This window comes from Taudactylus pleione, unplaced genomic scaffold (genome assembly GCF_031769625.1).
Source record: "Taudactylus pleione unplaced genomic scaffold, aTauple2 ptg000395l, whole genome shotgun sequence".
NCBI classification, from domain to species: Eukaryota; Metazoa; Chordata; class Amphibia; order Anura; family Myobatrachidae; genus Taudactylus; species Taudactylus pleione.
In genome coordinates this window covers 3071410-3088839 of record NW_028284796.1, presented here as the reverse complement: position 1 = coordinate 3088839, position 17430 = coordinate 3071410, and the positions used below count along the sequence as shown (strand labels likewise).

The 17430-nt window shown below is 40.4% G+C and overlaps 1 protein-coding gene across 2 annotated transcripts in view; it reads right to left on the bottom strand.

Moving 5' to 3' along the window:
• The window catches only part of XRN1 (5'-3' exoribonuclease 1), a 209917-nt gene that overhangs the window by 147018 nt on the left and 45469 nt on the right, over positions 1 to 17430 (bottom strand). For both annotated transcript variants that reach the window (XM_088446275.1, XM_088446277.1), the window contains exons 7-10: positions 6061 to 6148; positions 5804 to 5972; positions 5383 to 5450; positions 2916 to 3050 (exon numbers count right to left, since the gene is read on the bottom strand). In XM_088446275.1, the coding sequence (XP_088302401.1) occupies positions 2916 to 3050; positions 5383 to 5450; positions 5804 to 5972; positions 6061 to 6148 (460 nt within the window). The remainder of the gene's footprint in view (positions 1 to 2915; positions 3051 to 5382; positions 5451 to 5803; positions 5973 to 6060; positions 6149 to 17430) is intronic.

The window sequence follows — 17430 nt, the reverse complement described above, 5'->3', positions numbered from 1 at the left end:
GTTTTGCCAAAACCTGGAAAGGACCCCACATTAGTTCAGTCCTACAGACCCATATCATTATTAAACCAGGATTTAAAATTGTTCACTAAGTTACTAGCTCAGAGACTTCAAAATATTCTTCCTAGGATACTCCACCCAGCACAAAATGGATTTGTTAAGGGACGTACATCTATACATAATGTACGAATGTTGATAGCAGTTTTGACACGATCTAAACAAATAAATAATAGAGAGACTATAATAGTTAGTTGTGATGCCGATAAGGCGTTTGATCGCGTCTCCTGGTCACATATATCACGTATCTTACACATGCAGCAATTTGGTACCGGCTTTATTAATATTTTTCGATTACTTTATACACGCCCCACTGCCTTCCTGACAATTAATGGATGGAACTCTTCTCCCTTTTATTTGTCAAGAGGCACACGTCAGGGATGTCCTTTATCCCCATTGCTTTTTGATATTGCTTTAGACCCTTTAATACGCACATTTATCAAAGATGATCTATGGACGGGAGTCTTGCTAGGGAACTCTATGATTAAGGTATCAGCTTTTGCAGATGATCTTCTTTTATATTTTAGTGAACCAAAGAAGGCTTTTCCATCATTATTGAGGATATTAAAAGATTTTCATGACATCTCAGGTTTTCTGGTGAATTTTAGCAAAACTGAAGCTTTAGCACTGTATGCGGAGGCTAGATTAGCATGGGGAGATCAATTTCCCTTTAGATGGGCTCAGGGTCATCTAACATATTTAGGACTAAAGTTTCCAAATAAGATAGAAAATATATATGCAGCTAATATTACACCTTCTGTTCAGCAGTTGCAACAAGATTTTGAACGATGGAAACATTTGCCTTTATCTTTTTTGGGCAGATGCCAACTCTATAAAATGATTTCCTTCCCCAGATTATTATACCCACTCCAGATGCTTCCTTTTCTTTTAGCAAAAACTGATGTTAAACTAATTAATGGAGCACTATCCAAATTTATATGGGCTAACAAACGACCCAGAATTTCGTTATTAAAGTTACAACAACCATTATCATTGGGAGGGGTAAATTTACCATGCGCACAGGATTATGCCATCGCAGCCAATTATAGATATGCTCTCGATTGGATAGGGAATAGCAGTTGTTTTGCATATAAGGAACTGGATCAGGCTTTCAGCCCTGAGTGTAATTTGGTTAATCTATTGCATACTCTGCCCTCACAAATTGCTCCAGAGATTAAATGCAACCCTCTGCTAAATACTACTTGTTCTGCTTGGCGACTGTTGAGGAAGAGACTTCATCTTTCACACACAGAGTCTTTGTTTCAAACTATTTTTTGTGATGTCACTCTACAAGATGATATATCTGCAAGGACTTTTAGGGACTGGAATCTTCGGGGACTTAGCCCGATCTACAAATTTTTAGATGAAGACTGTTCCACAATACTGTCTTTGTCTGTACTTAAGGAGCGTTATCCTAATATTAATTTTCCAGTATTTGCTTATTTTCAAGTAAGAAGCTATATTTTAAAAAAAATGTCGCAACTTGATCAATTGAATAGAGTCAATGTTCTAGACGCTGTAGTGAGGAGCAGGATGGGAGATCCATGGTCTACTTCAATGCTCTATGATTATGTACGAAGACGTTTGGATCTTGCTAAGGTAGATACAGGCTTAGCCAAATGGTCAGATACATTTCCGGAATTAACGCTCCAATGCATCATTACATCCTGGAATACACTAAATAAGCAGTTAGTCTCATCTTCATATGCTGAGATGCACTATAAAATATTGCATAGAGCGTACTACACACCAAAACTTAGACATTTAACAGGAATATCAGACAATTCTAATTGTTTTAAATGCTCAGCTCCCAATGCTGACATAGTTCATTGCTTGTGGTCGTGTGAGATTGTCCAGATTTTTTGGAAAGAAGTACAATCCTATATAAATAATATATTACATATTTCCTTTGAGATATCAATGGCATGGGCGCTATGGAACCATTATTCTAATGAGACCCAACCAAGACGAACAAAAGGAAAATGTTTATTATTAGCCAGGGTGGCGGGAACAGCAAAAAAAACTATCTTGTCACAGTGGATTGATCCTAATCCCATTCCTTTAACGCTTATGCTACCAAGACTAATGTATCTCTATCAGATGGATTGGGTGGAAAGTTCACTCGATATTGAAAATAATGCAAAGAACTTCTTTGAAATATGGCTCCCCTATATCAATAATCTATCTCCATCTCTCAAAGAAAATATACGTAGGGTGGCAGTTATGACCACATGGTATAATATGGAGATACTAGAGAAAGGTCACCCACCATTCTAAGGATAAACCATGTCATGCATAAATCAATTAGGTTGTATGGGAATATTTTATACAAATTCATTCTTAAATGGTTCATACTTTGTTTTCTGTATGAATTCTTTAAAATACTGACTATAGAGAGGAGAATGCTTTCTTTTTATCATTCTATGCCATGTGTTTATTTTTTTTTTTTTTTGACTTTTCTACATTGCCACGATATGGTATTGTTACTATTGTATGTTGAGAAATATGTTCTCTGTCAAATTTTATGCAATAATATCAATAAAAATATTATTAAAAAAAAAGCAAAACGGTGTGAAATAATGTTCTCAAGTACATTTGTGGATGCAGCAGCATTCTAAAGCATTCTATTCGCTGGTACTTTAAATATACAAAAAAACACAATTATGGCCAAAAAAATGCAGTCCTTAAATGGAAAGTACTGTAGCTATGCTAACTATGTGGATTTATTAGTCCAGGTTATTTGCCTGGACTGCTGTATAAAAGTTAGACATTACATAGTGGACAGAATGTATGTGATGTGATTCATATAGTGCACACCTGCTCTGGTTTCTAGAAATATGTTTTCCTAGACCAGAACTGACCTTGGACTTTTTTTTCTTACAGTTTCGAGCTCTCTCAGCAGCTTGGCCAGCAGCCTCATTGAGGTATTTATTACCCACTTTGCTTTCAAACCATTTTAGGTCAACAAAGATTTCATTGAAATGATCCCGATCAAACTAGAAGAAAAAAAAAATTATAATAATAGATGTAGAGTGAGCACACCAAGTCAGCAGCAGGGAACAGTTATACATGATAAATGTATTTGCACAGAGGTCTCAGGTTGCAGAGCCACATTTACAACACGTTCCTCTAACTTAACGGTTACATAGGTTTGGCTGTGCTTCTCCATCCAGATATATTGATCTGGGGACCCTCTAGATTAGCACCATGGACAGGCCAGGGGATTGGGAACATCGGTTCAGGATATCCCACAGGTTATGGGTCTGGGCTCTGGACATAAAATGCAAACGGGACACCCCAAATTTAGAAGCCAAATTATAGAGTGTACAAATTGGTGAAAATCCCAAATAGATCTGTACAGCACATATTGGCAATGACACCTTCATGTTTGCAGGAAAACAAGATCCCTGTCACAGATTTAAATATTTAATGGAAACTATACCCAATACAGACAGCAAAAGCTTCCTTTCCTTCCTGCACAGTACTATGGGATAATAGCCCTTCCCCTATGACAAGAAATATTCCTTAGCCTTCTTGCATTGAACTGGGGAAGGCTGTAGCAGTTCTTTTATTCTTAAATGAATAGGCTCTGCAATCTAATATTTCCTTAGGAAATTTTGGGCTGTTAATTTGTTGACAAGTAGTATGGTGAACTTTTATTGCTATGTAATTGAAAGTGTTTTGACTTAATACATCCCAGCATGTTAAGGGAATAGCTCTAGGGTCAACAGTAAGCCTTTAGAGAGACTTGCAAGATCAGTAGTATATGTGTTATTGGCACTCTATAGAGGAAATCTAGGCTAAAAAGTAGCCTGAAGCTGTGTACACACCTATAGATATATCGATTCAATCTGTCTGTTGGGAAGGAAAATCTGGTAACGTATGGGAGCAAATAATAGAAATATGCTCCTAAACACTGGAAAACAAACCAGATTTTCCTTCCAAACAGACAGATTGGGCAGATATCTATAGGTGTTTACACAGCCTTAGGAAAGGAAAGAGCATTGTTTAAGATTGTAATCACCCAAGGCACTACAGGTATGTGTTTACTTTATTGCTGTTATAGACAGTTCAGATGTATAGAATCTCGAACAACTAAGCTAAGAAAACAGTTTTTCCCCATGATCATTATTAGAATGAATTTGAACGAGTGTACTTAGGTGTATTCGGATTACTGTATTCTGCTTGTATTGGGGCTGTGGGTGTTTCGGGAAATGTATTTCGTTGTCAAGACTTCTATTTTTGTGCAATGACAAAGTATTTCAGATCATTAATTCTTCCCTAAGTGGACTACGGCCTGCCTTCTGTAAGAATTCTACAACAAGTTAGTAAGCCAGCAGGGGTCTAGTGGTTATGACCTTAGTCATTTGGCATCTGCTCACTGGTCTATACTGCTTGTAATGTGCTATGAAAGTGGATGGGCAGTTTCTAATGTTTACGCAGTTGAGCGGTTATCATCCGTCACACTGCGCACTGTGCATGCGTTAAGGTCCATTACCGTAGTTGCTCGCAATGAGTATTTATTCTCAGTGTGATTGAAAGTCAGGGAATGTTTGGGGGGTGGTAACAGGGAGTGTTAGCAAAATATGAAGGCCTATGGCAACATTTTCGGGGGCAGTACACATCTTGGGTCTGCGATTCCGTACGCTAGTAAACATGGCCTATGTCGTCTCATTTACAGCAGCCATTCTGAGCAACCATAGAGTAAAGGCCCTTATCCATCAGCGATGGATTGCCGTGATCCTGCGATGCTGCAATCCGGCATCACAGAATCGCAGAAATCCAACATGTTGTATTTCACAGATATGACAATCGCGATAAAAAAATTATCACGATTGTCAAATCGGTGAAATTTAACATGTAAAATTTCAGCGATCCTGTGACGGATCGCTAAACAACGATGTCCGCCGGTCAGCAATTCCGACTGGCAGATTGGCGTTTCCCATCCGATAGTAGGATCGCGAGATCCTCGATAAGATGTATGGGGGCCTATATAGGACTGCTAACATCGAATGAACTGCAACTGAGCTGCGTCTGTGTGCGCAGATGCTTGGATTTGCAAAGACGCTGGTGGGCGTCTCAATACATGTCCCGGCAGCTGCAACTTTTGCATATTTCCTCACACGCACGGGATCGCAACTGCAGTGGCAATGGCGTACAACTCAGGCCCTTAAGTCATAAACTTCTTCTGCTTGAGTAGTTGAGAGTATCTCACAATTGGCTGAGGATAAAGAGGCGTTACACAGTAGTTGTATTTCTTTAACCTTGGATGGAATTATCCTACTGTTTTAATTATCTAAAAGATCAAAATATCTAAAACATACTCACAGCTGAAAGTTTTGCAAGATATTTTTCAAAGTGAACCAAGTTCAAATACCCATTCTCATTTATGTAGCCTAGAGGATGATGAAAAGGAGGACAAGTTTTAGTATAACTAATTGTGAAGTCTTTTGTTGTTTAGTTACAGAATCATTAATGCAATATATTTTCTGATATTATGTCTAAGACTCTGCTCACGTTGATACTCAATATTACTATTTAAAGCACATAAATTTAATGTCATTTTTATTTATTGTGTTAAATTTCAGAGCCTGAACACCAATCTTTAATAGGTAAATGATGGGCCAAGAAAACAACTGCTTGGAACTATAGTGTGTACAGACGGCGCATTTGCTACAGGGATCAATGATCACTATTCTAACTAAACATTAAATTGATCTGCATGCAACAAGTGTGCAACGTTACATACCTCCAACTTCAGGTAAGACACTAATGTAGGTTCTGTACAACAGAGGCAGTGCATCGTGGTTAATGTGCAAATGAGGTAGATGAGGAATAAAATCATTGCCCACAAGAAATCCCATTAAAATCCAGTCATCAATTATTCTTTCTATATCATATTCAAATGAGATCTTGTCCTGAAACGAAGAAATTATTTGATTTTATTATGCATAAAATACAGTACTTCACTTGCAATTTATAATACATTAACTGGATACCACTTACTTTTAATGATGAAAATTCATAGTCAATATACTCTCTCATGAGAGATAAGTGAAGCAGATGAAATGTTGTTTCTTCAGGTGCAGAAACTCTATAACAAATATAAAACCTTATAAAATCTGCCATATTTATACATTTCAAATGTCCATTTTTAAAATTGAAAAACATATTACTTATTGGTTATTTAGAGTAGTGGTTCTCAAACTCGGTCCTCAGGACCCCACACAGGTCACGTTTTCCAGGTCTCCTGGCAGGTGCACAGGTGTACTCATTACTCACTGACATTTTAAAACATCCACAGGTGGAGCTAATTATTTTACTTGCGATTCTGTGAGGAGACCTGGAAAACATGCACTGTTTGGGGTCCTGAGGACCGAGTTTGAGAACCTGTGATCTAGAGCAAGAAAATATTTTTGCACTTGACCTCCTCACCATCTGCACTAGGGGAATATGATGAAATGATCAAAAGCACCCTAAGTAAGCGTTTGCTGAATGTGTTCCATTCCTCTCAATATCTGTAGAAATAAACTTATGAAATTACATATATGGAGTGTGTGGGCCAGTGTGTATGCCTCAAATAGCAGGTCAGTCCGGTAAGTGACTAGAGTTACGGCTTGTGAATGGACTCCAGCATTAGATATATCTTACTAATCAGACAGCTAATTTGACAAAACAAATTCAATATTATACTGAAACACTGCGAACTGTGCAAGTCGAGATAACGTTCACCGAAAACCCCCATGAGAAGCCTGCATGAAGACTGGATAGTAAATTATTTATATATAGTCAATGAGATCAGCCTTTTTATAAAACACCCAAATACTGATGAACTATGAATTGAAAAAGCAAAACTTTTAAAAAGGGATGTAGTCGGCATCCCGACGCACACAAAGCCGGCGCTGGAATCCTGACGGCTATGATCCTGATGGTAATCGATTTAGTCACATGGGGGAGTGTTGGGGTTAGGCTGCGGGAGGGGAGGATTAGGATTTGGCTGCAGGAAAGGTGGGTTAGGGTTAAGGGAAGACTTAGATTACTGACTTGCATGCGTTGGGATTTTCAACCTTCAAAATTCCGGAGCAGAGATTCTGACCGCCGGCATTTTGAGCGTTGGGATCGCGTACAAATCCCATCTTTAATTGCCAACCCTAGTAGCCCACATTGGGACCAGAGAATTGACCGAATATAAAAATATAGAGTAACCCAAACATAATAAATTTACATTGTAAAAAACATTGTAAATAGTACAATAAAAACTACTAAATACAAAAAAAAAAATAATAAATAAATGTGTGTGGTCTCACTTCTCAGCATTTTAATTACAAATGAAATATATTCCTTCCTTCACATGACTTACGGACAGCAAATATATACTTTGACATATACATATACGACAATGCCTTTTCACACAACAATATTCGCGTATTATTGTAACGTAACTCCTTGGAATTAAGCATTGAACAGGTTAGACACAGTCATCCTTGAACAATTATGTGGAGAATCGAGCCATCTTTCCCAGGTAGCATAATATTTCTGCACTGCATTTCTGGAAGTATAAACAAACATACTTTTCATGTGCAGCAACCGCCCCAACAAAGGATAGCCATGTTCCCATGTTTGGCCCAGAAGTCGCCATCCACTCCCTTGCTATACATACTTTGGCAAGCGTACAGAGGTTATTAGTGTATCGTATGGCATGTTTATCGATTGTGTGTGCATCAATCACAGCCAAAATGCATGTCATAGGGGTAAGGATATCTTGGAGGTATACCCGTAGAAATAATAACACGGAGTACCCCCTGCCAAAAGGAATTCACCAGAGGACATGACCATATTAAATGCCAAAAGTTCCCTTCAGATGAGTTACATTTAGGACATTTTGAGTCCATCCTGCCCCCTATTCTCATTAATCGGGCGGGTGTCATATATACTCTGCGTATTATAAAGTATTGTATCTGCTGGTATCTACCGGACGTGGTAGCAAAACGAGGGCTAGCAAGAGCTGCTCTCCAATCATCCTCCTCCATTACTCCAACATCATTTTCCCATTGCAGTTTTAAAGCTAATAACTCAGACTTATGATGCTTGTTCAACAATTTAGAGTAAATCCCAGATATTAAGCTGCCAGAACCAGCAGATTGCAATAAAGTTTTAATGGGAGACTCCTGTAGAGATAGAAGATGTTCAGAGAACTGGGCATTGATGGCATGTCTAAGCTGGAGGTATCTAAAGAAGAAATGGTTGGGGACGTCAAACTCTAGACGCAACTCGTGAAATGACTAACGTTTCTGCCTGAAATATCTGCCCAATAGACACTATACCCCACTGGCCCCAGGCCTCACCGACCTGAATAGCAGAGAGCTCACTGAGATAATTAGCATGAGCAAGAGGAGTATCTGGATCTATGCCCTCCGCTTGTAATAGGCGTGAAACCAGTCTCCAGATAGTGATGGCCTTCCTAATTAAGGGGATATTAACCATATATGTATATTATCACTCAGCAATAGTCGCAATGGAGATAGGCTGTCTTATAGTGAGCCAGGACAAGGGAAGGCAAGGAATTATCAGTTTTGTTATTAATCCATTCCCATACATGTGTCAATTGTGCATCAAAATAATAAAATTTAAAAAAGGGTAATGCCAAGCCACCAGAATCACAAGGCCTAGTTAAAGTATCTAATTTGATCCTGACTCTTTTGTTGGCCCACAGTAGAGAGGATAAAAGGCCATCAATCTGTTTCAAAAATTTCTGAGGAATATACACCGGAGAATGACAAAGAATGTACAGGATTTTAGGTTGGAGAACAATTTTAACAAGGTTCACTCTTCCCGTTAAAGTTAGTGGCAGTTTACTCCAAATTGGGACACGAGACTTAAGATAGGCAATTTGCGGCAGTAAATTCAGTGACAAATATTGTTGAGGGGTATTAGAGATCCATATTCCTAAATATTTAAAAGAATTCACCCATTTTAAAAGGGAGATTTACAACAGGAACGTCAGGGCAGGTCCCCCTGAAGGGAAGGATACATGATTTATCCCAATTAATAAGCCAAATATTTTCCAAATAAGTCAATAACCTCTAACGCCTTAGGCATAGAGGTATCAAAATGCATGACAAAAAGTAGTATGTCATCAGCATACAGCGCAATTTTATCTTCCCTTGATCCTAGCTGAAACCTATGTATGTCAGCGTGATTTCTAATCACGCTGGCCAGGGGCTCAATGGCCATAGCGAACAAGATGGGTGACAGGGGACATCCCTGCCTTGTTCCCGTATACAGAGAAAAGGATGTGGAAATAAATCCGTTCACCGACACCCTCGTCACAGGGTCCATATATAAAAGTTTTATCCACTTAATAAAACCCGGTCCAATACCAAAACATTCCATAGTCTCCCAGAGAAATACCCATTCAATCGAATCAAACGCCTTGGCGGCATCCAGCGACACGATTGTAGAGGTTTGTGGGTCCCCATGTTTTATCTGTAAGTGTGTAAATAACAGCTGTAAATTTATTGCCGTGGACTTACCGGGCATAAAGCCGGTCTGATCAGGGTGAATCAGTTGGGTTATAACCCGGTTAATCCTGGAGGCTAATATTTTTGCAAGGATTTTTACATCTGTAGTGAGTAGAGAAATGGGTTTGTAAGATTCCACACAGTATCCTTACCCTAGTATATTATGGTTTGAAAAAAAAAATTCCATCTACCAACACCCGCGCGGGGACAGGGAAGGGAATAGCAGAGTAATAAAATAAACATTTATTGAACTAACATCCTACTACCCTAATGATATTATACTCGGTTACAAAAATAGCCAAAAGTTGCAGAATAAAGGGTGCTTGAAGGAATTGTATAAATTATTTGCATATTAAGTTGGATAAAGAGAATACTAAAGTAGCTCCTGGGAAAGTATTAAATGTAATGATTAACAACATACGAAGTAGCTATATAGTAATTTAGTGTTCACTCTAGCTCCGGCGGCAGGCAGGGCGCCGGAGCTAGAGAGGGCAACCTTATGCCCGCACCAAAGGCGCGCGTGCGCACCCGAAAAGGGGGCGTGGTCATGAAAAGGGGACGCGTCTATAAGACGCGTCCCCTTTTCGTCATACTTGGGGGGCATGCCCGGCGCTTACGGACATGCCGGGCAGCCCCCAAGCGCTGCAGAAAGGGAGAATAGATGCTGGGCGCATGCGCCCGGCGTCTATTCTCCGGCGGTGACCGGAACACCGCATGTTTCTCCACCCGCGGGACACTGCGTCCCGCGGGTGAGAACGGCACCCGCAGGCTGTGAGGGCAGGGCGCTTTTTGCCCTCCTCCTGGAGAGCAGGGTGCTTTTTGCCCTCCAGAAGAAGGGCAGGGCGCCGCGCCCCTCTAAAACAGCCTAGCGGGAACGCTAGTAATTATCATAAGCACTATAACAGGCTAACATAGATTCAGTAAAAAGGAGGATCCAAGGAATTAATTATTCTTATTAACCCCACTCAGAATAACGCGTCTGTGAGCCCATAGAAGGATAGCAATCAACACTTACACAAGTATCCAAGTAACGATGGAATCGGTATGTATGACTGCTGGACTTCAGCCTGGCGGATGAATTCCCGATGCCAGAAGGCCAACAGATGAAGATCCCAACTGAGGTGAGTAACTACCCTAACCCTCCCTTAGGGGTGCCTAACCCTAACCTCCCACCAGGGGTGCCTAAACCTAACCCCCCCTCCCCACACCCTAAACCTAATCTCCCAGGTGTGGGTGCCTAACCCTAACCTTCCCCCGGTGGTGCCTGACCCTAACCCCACGTTCCCCTGTATCATAATTGGGTTGGGTATGATATCCCAGCGGCTTAATAGTCCCCGGTTCAAATACAGACGCCGGAAGCCCAATTGTTGAAAACACAACTACGGCTGGTAAGTGCCTTAACCCTCCCTGAGTGGTGCCTAACCCTAACCCCCCCCCCCTTCCTACACCCTAAACCTCCGAGGGTGGTGCCTAACCCTAATCTCCCCTCGGGGGTCCCTAAAACTAACCACCCCATCCCCGGGCTAACACTAAAAGATGGATAATTACCATCGGGATGCAGACGCCAGTATCTTCATCCTTTTCGGGATGCCGGCGTCGGGATCGGCAGCCGGCATCCCGACTACATCCCGTCATAATTATATACACAAATAGTATTTGGTATATCAGCAACCATATGCAAATCTTTCACTAAAATTTACAAGACTAATGCAATTTACAAGCTGTTGATATCAAGGTCAAAGGGGCATATTTTGAATTACAAAGGGAACAAATCCAGCCTATTTTTACCTCACTATTTTTGTATACACAGGAGTTAATAAATATGAAAAACAAATTAATACATTTCAGGATTATGACACTCAAACTATAAAAATATTGTATAAAAACCATATTGGTGGATAAGGAAAATGAATACAGATTTTAAAAAAAAAACGAGCAATTTCTATTTAATAGAATCATTAAAATTTATATATTTTTTTTTAAAACATATTTTTATTGTAAAACCGCAATAAACAATATAACATATTGATCAGAAAATGGCAAGACATCAACAAGACCACAACAGTGATGTGCAATACAATGTATCCATGAGGAACGTAACAATACAGGAATTAAAATGGTGGTTCACCTGAAGACAAGGTTTCTTCATTATACCAGGCTGTAAGTTGAACTGCAGCTCGAAGCGTGTCTTTAACCTGAGGTGTTAATGTGTGAACATATGGGAGCCAAATATTAAAGAACTTCTCTGCTTCCTTGTCTTTATTAAGGGATAGTTCTAACCAATCCATATTAAATAGGTGCGTAATTCTAGGTTGTAAAAGACTGAGTGTTAAAGTGTCAGTGGATATCCATTGAGATAATATTGTTTTTTTTGCAGCTGCTGCAATCTTTGCTAGTAATAGACGGGCACCTCCAGGGGCACAGGATGATCCAGATGATGGTACAATATCCCACATAGCCCACTCGGGTGTTAGTTCAAAGGCAATTCCCAACTTGGTGGAAATATAGGTGTGTACCAAGGACCAGAACCTCTGTACCTCCGCACAGTGCCACATACAATGCATTAGATCTGCATCAGGTTGACCACATTTAAAACAATTTGAGTCTGTGGAAGTACCTGTGATGAGTCTTAATTTGGGGGTGAAATAGGCACGATGCAATAATTTATATTGCATTTCCGCGTATGAAGCCGAAATTAATTGCTTATTGAGTCTAACAAAAGATTTCAAAATGGTGGATAGGGGTATGTTAGGGAATGTGGAATGCCACTTGGCAAATCCCACCGTCTCCACTTCCAAATTTATTTCCCGGCGTATATAGGTGTATAGCATAGAAGTGGAAAATGACATAGAGAGGCAGCGAGACAGCACATCATCCAAACCATTTTTCCCAGGTATAGTGGGAATTTTAGGGAGTAAAGTATTGACATAACTACGTATTTGGAAATATATAAATAAAGGGATTTGGATACAGGGAAATTTTTCCTGTATTTGGTTATGAGAGTAAATAGTCATTGTGGAGAGATCCAATAATTGATATATGTAACGCAATCCCTGTGTGTTCCAGGTTTTGAAAGTTTGTGTTAGAAAACCAGCATCAAACCCTGGGTTATGGCCGATAGGAAGGAACAAGGAGACATTGGGAGGGACTCTCATTTGAGTTCTGGCTCGGCGCCAAGCCAAGCATGTAGTATGTAGTAGTAGATTTTGTACTACGTGAGGTGGAAAGGACAAGGGTCGTGTGTGTAGCAAACTAGCTAATGGCATTTCAACACTAAAAGATTGCTCTATTAGCGTGTCAGCAAATCCATTTGTTCCTCTAATCCAGTCAATTGCGTATCGGTAATTTGACGCAATAGCATAAGATTTTAAGCAAGGGAGATTAATTCCGCCTAAAGCAGGTGGTTGTCTGAGTTTGAATAATGAAATCCTGGGTTTTTTGTTCGCCCAAATGAACTTGCTGATCGCTTTGTTAATCAATTTTAAATCAGATTCTAAAGGAAGCAAGGGGAGCATCTGAAAAAGATATAAAATCCTAGGAAAAGATATCATTTTAATTAATTGACATCTACCGAGATATGAGAGTGGGAGATGTTTCCATTTTTTAAAATCTAAAAGTGTACGTTGTATTAAAGCAGGGAAATTGACTGAGTATAGGGCGGAGGGATGTGCCGGGATATTAAGGCCTAGGTATTTTAGAGTTGTTTTGGCCCATTTAAATGGGAAAGAATTTTTCCAGTTTTTTGTGACGTCCGAGTGTAGGGCCAAGGCCTCTGTTTTGTTATAATTTATCAAAAAACCAGAGATAATATGGAAGTTTTTCAGGATATGAAGGAGTTTAGGTATGGCAGAATGTGGGTTCTCAAAATACAGTAATAAGTCATCCGCATACGCGGAGACTTTCAAAGTATTATTTCCGATATTTATTCCCTGCCATTGTTGACATAGCAAAAAGGTGCGGATAAGAGGATCTATAGCCAGGTTAAATAATAAAGGAGATAGGGGACAACCCTGTCGGGTTCCCCTATGTAGTCTAAGGGATGGAGTATTCAGGCCGTTAACTGTTAGGAATGCTATAGGGGTGTGGTATATTGTTTTGAATAATGTAATAAATTCGGGACCAAAATTTTGTAGCTGGAAGATGCGCAGTAGGTGGTTCCACGACACCCTATCAAAGGCCTTGTCAGCGTCGCAGCTGACAAGGAGCGTTTGGTTATTTCTCATTTGGTGAGATTTAGTTAATCCTGCAATCAAATGTCGGACGTTGATCACTGAGTGTCGTCCTTTCATAAACCCAGTTTGTGCGGTGTGTATGAGATGTGGCAATACTAATTGTAAACGTTGAGCGATAATACCAGTGAGGATTTTGAAGTCCTGGTTGAGCAGAGATATTGGCCTATATGATTGGGTCAGCGTAGGGTCTTTCTCAGGTTTCAAGAGAAGGATAATTCGGGCCTGGTTAAAGTCTGGTGGTGTTGAGGTTCCCTTCAATATTGAATTAAATAAGGAAACTAAATGAGGGGTTACAAGTGGATTTAATATTTTGTAGTACTCGGCACTAAGGCCATCTGGGCCGGGTGTCTTTCCGTTGGCCAGGGACTTGATAGTTAGAGCAACCTCCAACTCCGAAACAGGAGTTGTTAGGGAGTCGCGGGCCTCTTCAGAGAGGGAAGGTAGATTAGCCTCTTTCAAAAAGTTCATCCCCAGAACAGGGTTATCATCCTGTGCGGAGTATAAGTCTGTGTAATATTGTAAGAAAGAGGCCGCAATGTCCTCGTTGGTATGTAATGATCCTAGGGGACCTTTAAGAGAAAGAATGGGAGAGGATGTTTTCTGACTTCTCACTATATTAGCTAGCAGTTTGCCCGCTTTATTTCCCCAACGGAAATAGCGATGTTTCTGGAAATCTAGATAATATTGGGCTCTTTCAGTGCACAATGTGTCATATAAATTTTTGTTATTCAAATAATTCCGCCGTGTCTCTGTGTTGTTATTTTGCAGCATAATGGCATACGATTGTGATAGGGCGTTACTCAATTCCGTGAAACGTGTGTTAAGTTTACGGCGTTTATGGGAAACATATCCCATAATATGCCCTCTCACTACTGGTTTAGATGCGGCCCAGAACAATGATATGTCGCCAATATGAGAAGCATTATCATTATTATAATTAAGAAATTGTTGTTCTAAGTATTTTTTGAAGTCTGGAGAAGTGAATAAGTATGAGGGGAATCTCCAATTGAAGGAAGATGTTTTGGGGGTAGATAGTTGTAACGTGAACCATGTAGGCGCATGATCGGAGATGACTATGTTTTCTATATGAGATGTTTGAATCCTATTAATTAATGAGCTTGAGACCAGCCAGAAGTCCAATCTAGCTGAGGAGTGGTGGGGGTGGGAGTAAAACGTGTAATCACGTGCTAAGGGGTGGAGGTGTCTCCATGGGTCTACTAGGGCGAGGGATTCAATTAGTAGTTGTAGCGTTGGAGATGTGCTGCCCCGCCACTCACCGGATGCTCCCGTTCTGTCCAGACTAGGAGAAAGAGTAGTGTTGAAGTCTCCTCCTATGACGAGGGCGCCTTCTGCCCAATTCTGGAGTCGGGCGTAGAGATCGGAGAAGAATGCATTGTTGTGACCTGTGGGAGCGTACAAAGTGACAAGCGTGATTAATTCACCTTCTAAATTCAGTTTAAGAAAAAGAAATCTGCCCTCGGTGTCCAGGATCGAGTCTACAACTGTGTATTTTAAAGATTTATGGAAAATCACCAGCACCCCTCTTTTTTTAGATGTGAAAGATGCAGCTGTATAATCTTTTATCCATGAGTCTCTAAGAGTATTAGGGTCACCCTGTCTCCAATGGGTCTCCTGTAGCACTGCTATGTCAGGTTTAAATTTTTTAAGTTGTTGTAGTATTTTACGCCGTTTAATCGGGGTGTTTAAACCCTCTACGTTCCAAGTTAAAAATCTTATGTTTTTTTGTGTTTTAGTGAGATCAGCAATAGAGTGAGACATTGTATTATCCTATACCTGTTCTGTAGATCAAAAAAATGAACCATCGTAAATAGACCATCACGCTCTCAGTCCCAGCATGCAGAGAGCGCCTGCAGTAAAACCTTGAAAGTGCCATTACAAAAATACACATAACACAAAAACAAAAACAAAAACATGACCTGCCATAATGTATGGAATATAACAAACATAATGCAGTCTTACAATTTTTGAAAATTTTAAGAACCAAAAAATAAGGCTCTACGGGCCTATTTAAACCCAGTGAGGTATAAAAGTATCGATAATTGAAAAAAAGAAATAAAAGAAAATAAAAAAGGGGATATAAAAGAGGAGGAATGGTAAATGTGTAAAAGGAAGGGGAGAAAACAACAAACCAGAGATTATCTTGACAATTCTGCCGTTGACGTTTAGCAGTTGTTAAAATAACCAGAAATCTTGAAAACAAGCATAAGATATATATTTCCAATAACAAACTCTCCATGTTTGCGATAGGAGACGGATTTGTACAATTAAATGTATCTTCTTAAGTCACGATATCATTTTGAGGAGTGATTTGGTCAGTTAGAGAGTCCAGGAAAGTCTTTGCAGATGATGGAGAATCGAAAAAGTGTTGTTTGCCGTTATGTAGGACTTTCAGCTTCGCAGGGTACATTAATGCAAATCTCAGTCCCAGATCAAATAATGCTTTACAAATAGTGGAGTATTCCCTTCTTTTCATTGCTACTTGATACGAGAAGTCCTGAAACAACAACAATTTGTGTCCCTGATAGGTGAGGCCTTCTGATTTGCGGTAGGCGTCCAGTATGCGAGTTTTGTCTAGGTAGTTCAACATTTTCATTATGACAGGCCTAGGTCTTCTCTGGTCAGAAGCACGGTCAGGGCCTATGCGGTGAACTCGTTCTATGATGAGGGTATTGGAAGAAGCCGAGCAATTGAGCTCAGAGGGTAACCATTTAGAGACGAAATCCATGAGATCTCTTTGCTTAACAGATTCCGGTAGGCCTATTAACCTTAAATTGTTGCGGCGATTCCTATTCTCTAAGTCTTCCAATTTTTCCTGCATAGCAGAGATCGCTGATTCCTGTGTACGTATTACGCTTTGTGCCTCTGTTAGCTCATCTTCAACATTGGAGATACGTTGTTCTGCTTCCGTAAAGCGTCGACCATGTTCCTTAAGTTGCGAAACTGCTGATTCTATAGCTTCTTTGAGGCCGGACAGTTTTTTGTCAAGCAAGGGAGAAAGAAGCTCAGATATTTCTTGGGCTTTAGCTATTGAGGCGGTACTAAATTGAGTCAATTTAGAGGTTCCGTCCAGAATATTGTCAGCTGGAGGTGAAGTAGGAGAGTCAGGAGATGATGATGGAGCTACATTTTTGTCTTTCCCTTTAGTAGTTTGACCTTTAGGTGCACGCTGTGGTCTGGCCACAAACTTCTCCATGGTATAGGGATGTGATGTGCGATTTAATCAGGAGCCACTAGGGGGAGCCCCAGGTGTTCAGGATATGTATGACACTGGGTCTGTAAATTAAAACTTATAGTATGGCTTGTGAGCACTATCCTTGGACCAGACAGGACAAGATCACAGTATGAGGACCCAGCTACACCACCCTGCTCCCTGGTGTGAGCAGCAAACAGAGAGGATTGTGAAAGGAGGTAAGCGCTTGCTGCAGTAGCTTAGTCAGGTCTCAAGAAATGGCGGCCGCGGGTGATGTGTGGCCAGCGGGGATCTTGTAACTGAGGGGCGTCCCTGAAACGGTGTCCAGGCGTCCCGCTTGTTCCTATGGGTCCAATGACAGCTCCGGTGGCTGTTGCTGAAAGTGTGGAGGGGAGAAATTATGCCCGGCCGC